Raw genomic sequence first — 9666 nt, 5'->3', positions numbered from 1 at the left:
GAATGCTGAATTTAGGATTAAAGACAGGATTCTTGGCAGTGTGGAGGAATAGAGGGATCTGGGTGTGCAGTACATAGGTCCCTCAAAGTTGCCACCCAAGTGGATAGGGTTGTTAAGAAAACATATGGCATTTTGGCTTTCATTAACAGGGGGATCGAGTTTAAGAACCGCGAGGTTTTGCTACAGCTCGACAAGTCCCTGGTGAGACCACACTTGGAATATTGTGTCCAGTTCTGGTCGCCCTACTATAGGAAAGATACAGAGGCTTTGGAGAGGGTGCAAAGAAGGTTTACCAGGATGCTGCCTGGACTGGAGGGCTTGCCGTATGAAGAAAGGTTGAATAAGCTCAGACTTTTCTCTCTGGATAGAAGGAGGAAGAGAGGAGACCTGATCAAGGTGTACAAAATAATGAGAGGAATAGATTGAGCCAATAGCCAGAGACTTTTCCCCAGGGCAGGATTGACTGGTATGAGAAGTCATAGTTTGAAGATATTAGGAGGAAGGTATAAAGGAGACGTCAGAGGTAGGTTCTTTATGCAGAGAGTTGTGAATGCATGGAGTGCGTTGCCAGCGGTGGTGGTGAAAGCAGAGTCATTAGGGACATTTAAGCGACTGCTGGACATGCACATAGATAGCAGTGAGTTGAGGGGTGCGTAGGTTAAGTTATTTTCTTTTAGATTAGGATTAATCCTGGGCATAACATCATAGGGCCTGTTCTGTGCTGTACTTTTCTATGTTCCAAGTTGACACAGGTCATAAGTAGACCAGGTTGTTAAAGAAGGTTTAACACGCTTGCCTTCATTTCTCAGACTTTTGAGTATAAGAGTTGGGACGTCATGTTGAGGTTGTACAGGATGTTGGTGAGGCCTCCTTTGGAGTACTGCACACAATTCTGGTCACCTGGCTATAGGAAGGATATTGTTAAATTGGAGAGGATTCAGAAGAGGTCTACCAGGATGTTGCCAGAAATGACCGTGTTTGAATTATAAGGAGAGGCTCGATAGGCTGGGATTCCTTTTGCTGAAATGTAGGAGGTTGAGGGGTGTCCTTGCAGAGGAGTATAAAATCGTGAGTGGTAGAGTTCAAGTGAATATCAAGGGTCTTTTCCTTTGGGTGGGATGAGTTCAAAACTAGGTGGTGTATGTTCGAGAAGTAAGTTTTAAAGAGTACAAGGGCAAATTTTTTACACAGGGTGGTTCACGTGTGGAATGACCTTCCAGAGGAATTGGTGGGTGTGGGTACAATTACACCATTTAAAAAACATTTGGTGAAGTATATGAATAGGAAAGGTTTGGAGGGATACGGGCCAAATGCAGGGAAGTAGGACTCGTTTAGTTAGGGATTATGGTCAGCATGGACTGGTTGGACTGAAGGACCTGTTTTCATGCTGTATGACGCTATAAGATTAAGATCTATGATCTTGGTGGTAATACATTTAGCTGGATTGGGAACTGGCTAGCAGGCTGTAGATAAAATGTAAATATGGAGCAATATGAATCTACTTTTGAGATTGTTTTCCAGTGATGTCCCACAGGAATTGTACTTGACATTATTGTTTGTCAGTTTCCTTCCTGATTTAGACACTGGGTTCAAACAGAATGTGCCAGTTTGAAGATGTTATCAAGAGTGTCAGGGCTGCAGTTGAATTTCGACCATTTTGGTGGAACTTGCTGCATTGAAGATTGGGTTCCTGACTAACAAATGACACTTAACCTCAGCAAGTACAATTGACAGGCTGACAAATCAACATTTACACACCCTACACATCCAACCGGTCTGGTTTGGATGTATCCTAGGTTCCCGAGTTGCATCACAACATAGCGGCACAGAGGCTCAGTGCTTAATTCAGTGCTAGGACACAGGTTCGATTCCAGTCTCTGATGACTGTGTGTGTGGAGTTTGCACATTCTCCCAGTGTCTGTGTGGGTTTCCTCCGGGTGCTCCGGTTTGCCCCCACAGTCCAAAGATGTGCAGGTTAGATGAATTAGCCATGTTGAATTGCCCATAGTGTTTAGGGATGTGTAGGCTAGATGAATTAGTCCATGGAAATGTAGAGTAATAGGATGGGGGAATGGGCCTGAATGGGATGCTCTACAGAGGGTGGGTGTGGACTCATTGAGCCGAAGGGCCTGTTTCTACACTGTCGGGATTCCATGAAGATTTGGAGATCAGTGAAGATTTGGTGTGTATTAGGGAAAATGAAGGAAGTAGATGTTTAGTTTGGAATTGACACTCTGGGTCAGTCATGCCTCAGTGGATCGTTTTCTTGTCTTTGAATGAGAATATTGAGTGATTTAGGCAGACATTCTTGCATAGTGCTGATGATGAGACATTAAACCTAGGTTCAGTCTGCCGAGCTTCAAGTACATGTGAAGACCCCCATGGCACTACTAGAAGATGATCAAGGCTGCCCTTTGTGGTATTTTCACCAGAGTTTGCCCCTCAACCAACACCCGTTTAAAAAAGAAATATTCTCCCCTCGTACATCTTTGTTGCTCTTTCTGGATTCTGCTGCATGCAGCATCAGCTGCTGCACTCTCACCATGATCGACAATGTTTTGATATGTCATGAGGTTGCTAACGGTGCTAGCTAAATGCAGGCCTTTTGTCTTTCTTTCGATAAATAGAGTTTTTAATTGTCAATTAAACTTTTGAAGAGCAAAGGTTTAAAAGAGCTGGGGAATGGCACTAATTAATAAGATCTGTCAGAGAGCCAGCATGGGTCTGAAGGGCTGAATAGCCTTTTTTTTTGAACTTTTGGCTTCAATCCCTGTCTAATTCTGAATGAGTTCAGTAGCCATTTCTGTTGCCATCAAAATACTTATTTTGAAAGTTAGTTCACAAATAGGTATACTACATAAATATTAATGAATGTTTAACCCAACAGATATTAAACAAAAATATGCTTTTAATCCTAGGCACAGTCCAGGCTGAATGAGTCGAGTGAGAAGGTGGATTTGTTAAAGCATTCTTTGGAGCAGAGATTAAATGAGCTTCCAGAAGATCATCCAAAAGGCTGTATTATTAAAGAGGAACTGGTTATGTCAAGCTCTCCAGCATTCAGCAATCGGAATAGCACTTCTTACCAACAGAACCAGTACAGCACGCTTTACAAGCCATCACCACTGACAGGTAGGCAGTCTGCTCTTCCTTTTCTTCTTTTGAATGTGCGTGTCCCTGAACAGTGAAGCACATAGCCTGGGGCTGGAGTTACATGTGCACCAGCCTGGTTTCCTTCCATGAGGGACATTAGTGAACCAATTTGATTTCTTAAGCATTCCACCTCAAAACATTTCAGTGGCTGGATTTTGCAGATAACTATTTGTGACCAGCTTGGTGTATTTTCTCCTTGTGCCCTTATCCTTTGACTTTCTGTGGAACCTTGCACTGAAATGACCTGTCAACTTGGGATCTTAAAAGACATTCCAAGGGCTTTGTACAGCCTTTGTGAAACAGGCCCAGCAATTATACATCATCTGATACAATCCTATTTAAGAATCGTTAATGATTGATTGAAGTTATTGATTCATTATGGCACAGAAGGAAGCCATTTGGCTCATTGGGTCCATTGTAGCTCTCTATAGAGAAATCCAATCAGTCCCTGTCTCCTATGCTATCCCCGTAGCCCTGCAAGTTGTTCTTCCTCAAGTGGCCATCCAATTTCCTTTGGAAATGAACGTCCAGGTCATTATCATTCACGGTAAAAATGTTTTAAAATCTTCCCTCTATGACTCCTCATGTCTTGACCAGAACATCAAGTTTGTGACCTCTAATCCCTGTACCATCAGCTGAAGGAAATATCTTTCTTTATCTAACTAAGAGCAGCATGGGTGGCTCAGTGCCTCACAGCGCCAGGGAAACAGGTTCGAATGTAGCCTCAGGTGACTGTGTAGAGTTTGCACCTTCTCCCTGTGTCTGTGTGGGTTTCCTTCAGGTGCTCCTGTTTCCTCCCACGGTCTAACAATGTTCAGTTATCTGGATTGGCAATGCTGAATTGTCTCGTAGAGTCCAGGGATGTACCGGCTAGGTGGATTAGCCTTGGTAACTGTGCTTTGTGGAGGTAGGGTTGGGGGCTAAGTCTGGCAGACATGCTCTTCAGAGAATTACTGTGGACTCGATGGGCCGAATGGCCTCTTTGTAAACTAAAGGGGTTGGGCACAGCAGAAATTTACCAAAATCCTCAGACACCAAGTTCCAAACCCACAACTACTTCCATCTCGAAGGACATGGACAGCAGATACATGGGAACGCCACCACCTTCGAGTTCCCCTCCAAGCCATTCACCATCCTGACTTGGAAGTATTTCGCCATTCGTTCGCAATCACTGGGTCAGAATCCTGGAATTCCCTCCCTCATGACATTGTGGGTGAACTCGCAGCAGCTGGACTGCAGTGGTTCAAGAAGGCAGCTCACCCTCACCTTCTCAAGGGGCAACTAGGGACGGGCAATAAATGCTGGCCTGAAAGTGTGTGGTGCTGGAAAAGCACAGCAGGTCATGCAGTATCCGAGGAATGAGAGAATTGATGTTTCGGGCCGGAGCCCTTCATTAGGAATGCTGGCCCAGCCAGCGATACCTACAAAATGGATACTCTTTTTTTTTAAAACCACTCCTTAATTTCCTTTGCAGCAAGAACAGCAATCGAGGCTTCTCTGACTTAACCTTACGGCTAAAATCCCTCAACCTTAAAACAATTTGGATAGATCTGATCTACTCTGCACCCACTTGAACCCTCACACCTGAATGTGGTGACCAAAGATGGATGTACTACTCTATATGTCACCTACCTAGAGTTTTATAAAGGTTCACTGCCACTCCCTTCCTTCTGTACTCAATGCTTCTTTATGCGGTCTGAGATCCCGTTAATCTTGTTGCTGACAGGATATATTCCAAGTATGGTATCACTGGGCCCCTCAGACTTCCCCACAAGTGCTTTCAAACTGGGCCATTCAAGGCCAATTCCTCCTGCCACATGCTTACCTCACCCGTCTCTGCATTCAGTTCAACATGTCTGTCTCTGGAGCATTCTATTCCTGTTACCCTTTACTGTTTGCGACATTTCCAAATTTGCAAATTTTGAAACCTTTCTGGCTCCTAATCTCTATTATGTTGATATATTAAAAAAAAAAGCTGTTACCTAGTGCTGACCACTCTGGGAAATGCTGATATCTGTCGTGCTGTGGACTGAAAAATGCTCATTGACCTGGATTTGCTCCTTAAGCCAATGTTTTTAATCCAACCTGACACTGCTCCTTCTATTACACAATTTTCAGTTTTGTTGTCTGACCCGCGTTCCCCTGCCCATTTCTCGCATAGATCAGAAAATTATGGGAAGCCCTTGTAACCTGGGGTGCAAGCCACCAAGCCATGACACCGTCAGCGTAGCCATCTTTGTCAGTGCATTCTGCCTGTCAGTCATCACTCCATCCATGACCTTCACTGTTACCACTCCCACTGATATTTTCCCACCTTCCTTTGCTTTAGCAAAAACTAATACAAATGCTCATTATGTAGTCATAGAGATGGACAGCATCCAACCTGTCCATGCCGACCAGATATCCCAACCTAATCTAGTCCTATTTGCCAGCACCCGGCCCATTTGGTCAATCCAGCCTCACCTTGCCTCTCAGCAGTGACACCTACTTACTCCCTAGTAAACTCTACATTTTCTCTGACCACCTGCAACTGGAAACGTTTTGGGTTACCTTTTGTGTTGGCTGTCATTTTGTCGTTGTTTACTCTTTGCCAATCTTAGCTCCCTTCTTATCTGCTCTATTTTGTTCGACCAGCTTCTCAATTCATCTGACATGTCAGTTTTCGTGTCTCAGATTCTCTTTTCTCCTTCTTCAACCAAGGAGCTTTGTATCCCTTACCCTTTCACCCTTGTTGGAATGTACTTGCCTGGATCTAAAACGTCAGCTCCTTAAAGAGCACTTATTGTTCTGTGACAGTTTTACTTGACTGTCTTTGGTTATGTTTTGAAAAATGTGTTGCTGGAAAAGCGCAGCAGGTCAGGCAGCATTTTGGTTATGTTTTACACTGCCAAGATGCTCTGTCCCCCCCATTGCCGTGAGTCCTATTCCAAATCTAAACCTTATGGTGTGGTGCTTCTCTTTGTCAGCGGTTACCCCAGAGATACTTCGCTCAATTGGCCCACCTCATTGCTCAGCACCAGAGCCAGCAATGTGTCTTTCCTAGCGTGATCAAAACCAGTTTGGGTTAAGGTGCTTTTCACCTGAACATATTTGAGGAAATCCTCCCTCTCCTCATCCTTTTACTCCAATGTTGCCCAAGTTGATGTTTAGGTAATTAAAGTCTGCCTCTCCCTTCCAATATTACCTCTGTATGGTTCTTGCACATGTGTGATCAGAGTTTGTTTGCTTTCACAGGTCAGAATATTCTAGCCCCCTCCAGGACATCCTTGCGTTCCGGTACTTGGATGCCTTTTGGAATCAGTACTGATAATCAATTTCCCTTTTCTCCTTCCCTGTCTTTTCTTAACACTCTGAATGTTAAACTGCCAGTCCTTATCACTTTTGAGCCATGTTTCCATTGTTGCTGCTGCATCCTGTTACGACAGCTGTTTGAACTTGTCGCTCACTCATCTTATTCATGGTCCTTTGTGCATCTTATTCATGGTCCCTTGTGCATCTTATTCATGGTGCTTTGTGCATCTTACTCATGGTCCTTTGTGCACCGTACTCATGGTCCTTTGTGCACCTTATTCATGGTCCTTTGTGCACCTTACTCATGGTGCTTTGTGCACCTTACTCATGGTCCTTTATGCATCTTACTCATGGTCCTTTGTGCACCTTATTCATGGTCCTTTGTGCACCTTACTCATGGTCCTTTGTGCACCTTATTCATGGTCCTTTGTGCACCTTACTCATGGTCCTTTGTGCACCTTATTCATGGTCCTTTGTGCACCTTACTCATGGTCCTTCCTTTGTGCATCTTATTCATGGTCCTTTGTGCATCTTATTCATGGTGCTTTGTGCACCTTATTCATGGTGCTTTGTGCACCTTATTCATGGTGCTTTGTGCATCTTATTCATGGTCCTTTGTGCATCTTATTCATGGTCCTTTGTGCATGGATGTATTCTGTTGTAAACCTGTCTTTGTATTCTTCAGTCCTGTTTGTCTGCTTCTGTCTGTTATGTTACCCCTCCTTCCTGACCCTGTCCAACATTCTTAATCATCGACACACGTTTTTCCTCTTGTCTCTTATATCCACCCCATCCCAATAGCTAATTTAGTTTAAATTCTTCACAGCCGTCCCAGTGAACTATGTCTGAGGGTATTGCTCCAAATCCTGTGGGGGTGCAGCCCTTCCCTTTTGCCTAGGTATCTCTGCCTTGGCGAGGAACCCAATGGATGGAGACTCTGAAGCACTTGATCCTGCACTGCCCCTCAGGCCTCACATTGATTCTGGCTGTTATCATGTTTCAGTCCTCCCTATAGCATACAACTGGGACTAATCCAGAGGTTGGATGTACTGCAGGATCTCTTCTCTCTATATCATTACCATTGACTGTACTGGTTGTGGCCCTGCAGCATATTGTGCATTCTCTGTGTGGTGTTCTGCTCTTTGACACCAGGGAGATATTATACCATGAGTGAATCATGGAGATAGTTAGTGATTGCATTTCAACTTTTCACTGCTCGGTCCTCTATTGTTCTTCATTTATTAACACTGTGATTTGGATTTCACACCTTTGCCATGTTGTCTCTCCTGGATGTCCACAGTGCTGAGTACTGGATTGAGAACTACTCGCCCATCTCTGAGGCTATTGCAGTTCCTGCCTCTTCCTGTTGCCCCCGACCTTCAGCTCTTAATGCCTGTGGGGTGGCCCCCCCCCCTCTGGGAACTTGCAATCTGAAGAGAATTTGATCTCCCTGATACACTCAAGTGACTCGAACTGCCCCATAAGATCAGGAATCCTGAGTTTGAACTTGAGCACCTGGAAACACAGATGCCCATGACCCTAGCACTGTTTGGGGTTTCAGTGATGTAGAAATTGCAAGCAGCAGGCCTGAGGTATCCAGGCACAAACCAAGAAAAAACGAATCTCACGTCTGTCTTGTATCATTTTGTTTAGTACCTGCACAAATAAGTGCTAAGTTTGCATGCCACTGGGTAAGGAGCAATTGGGCCGATAATGAAAAAAACACAGCACAGGAGGACTGGACAGAATGGCCTCTTTCCGTGCTGTTTGATTGTCTGAGTGTTTTGAGCTGTTCGAGCCCAAGGGATTGGGAATAGGACAGATATTTTCGAATCAACCGGACATTATGACACATCTCTGGCACAAATGGGATTTGAATGTGGGTCTCCTGGCTCCATGGTAGGGACACTACCACTGTCCCAAAAGAAGCTCCATTGGGACTTATACCTAAAGCAAAAGACAGCTCCAGCCAGGTCTGTCTCTGAAACGTTACATTTGATTTTTTAAATTTGATGGTCTGAAAGACTGGTAAGGATCACAATAATGGAGAAGTAATTCACATTGGGAGGTGGGGACAAAATGTGAAAACAGAGTCGAGAGAGTGGTGCTGGAAAAGCACAGCCGGTCAGGCAGCATCTGAGGAGCAGGAGAGTCGACGTTTTGAGCATAAGCCCTGCATCGGGAATTCTGTCAATTCTCTTGCTCCTTGAACGCTGCCTGACCTGCTGTGCTTTTCCAGCTCCACACTCTCGACTCTGGTCTCCAGCATTTGCAGCCCTCACTTTCTCCTCATATATGAAAACAGGCTCTTTCTCATCGAGTTGGGCTCCTGATAAAGCACAGTGGGTTGAATTGCTGTTTTCTGTTTTTGTTTCAGGCACACTGGAGGTCCGGCTTGTTGGTTGTACGGCTCTTTTAGAGTCTGTTCCAGGGCGATCTCGTGGGTCTGGTGTCCCTTTGCCTGCGTACAGTCCCAACGAGAGTCGGACTTCCTTCATGAGCAGGACCAGCCGGGGTCTGTACGGACGAAGTGGCAGTGGCAGTGGCCGTAACCTCCTCATCAAATCTGAAGAGTTATCCAGTTGAGTGCATTTAACAGGGGTTGGATGTTGTCGTCATCATGGTTTAGTTGTGAGTTTCAAAGGGGTTTTCTCTGGCCCAGTCAAAGTTATCGGTGCAGTCATAAGATCATAATGAGCAGGAGCAGGCCCCTTGAGCCTGACCTGCCAAACAAGAAGATCATGGCCGTGACCTCACTCCCTTAGTTGCCTGAGCCCCTACAGCTTGTGAATCAAATATCTGTCCAGATCTGTCAAAGGCCCAGCATTCACTACTCTCTGGCAAAGGCAACTCCAAAGATTGCTTTGCGATTAAAAAAAATTCTTCCTCATTCCTGCCTTAAATAGAAGGCCCCCAGTATTTGAACTGTGCTCGCTCGTTCTAGATTCCCCACAAGAGGAAAATTCCTCACAGCATCTACTGTGTCTCATTAAGGCAGTCTCTCATTCTTCTAAAGTCAACTTGCTCAAACTTTCCTCAGAAGGTGATGGATGACCAAGCTCTTCAGCTCCGTTTCTATTTGATGAATTCTTGCATTGCAAAAACTGCAGGCTCATAATTTAATAACTTTTGAAGGTTACTGTTTTTCCCCCCCGTAACCCCATCCCACGCTCTCTCCCACCCCCCCCATAACCCCATCCCGCTGTCTCTCCCCGTAACCCC

The 9666-nt window shown here is 44.9% G+C and overlaps 1 protein-coding gene across 1 annotated transcript in view; it reads left to right on the top strand.

Moving 5' to 3' along the window:
• LOC122552160 (serine/threonine-protein kinase N2-like) overlaps positions 1-9666 on the top strand; it is a 122039-nt gene that overhangs the window by 90469 nt on the left and 21904 nt on the right. Inside the window, exons 6-7 of the mRNA XM_043694680.1 lie at positions 2919-3132; positions 8822-9025. Of these exons, the coding sequence (XP_043550615.1) occupies positions 2919-3132; positions 8822-9025 (418 nt within the window). The remainder of the gene's footprint in view (positions 1-2918; positions 3133-8821; positions 9026-9666) is intronic.

Source organism: Chiloscyllium plagiosum, chromosome 8, assembly GCF_004010195.1.
Source record: "Chiloscyllium plagiosum isolate BGI_BamShark_2017 chromosome 8, ASM401019v2, whole genome shotgun sequence".
Classification (NCBI taxonomy): Eukaryota; Metazoa; Chordata; class Chondrichthyes; order Orectolobiformes; family Hemiscylliidae; genus Chiloscyllium; species Chiloscyllium plagiosum.
This window is presented reverse-complemented; position numbering and strand designations above follow the sequence as displayed.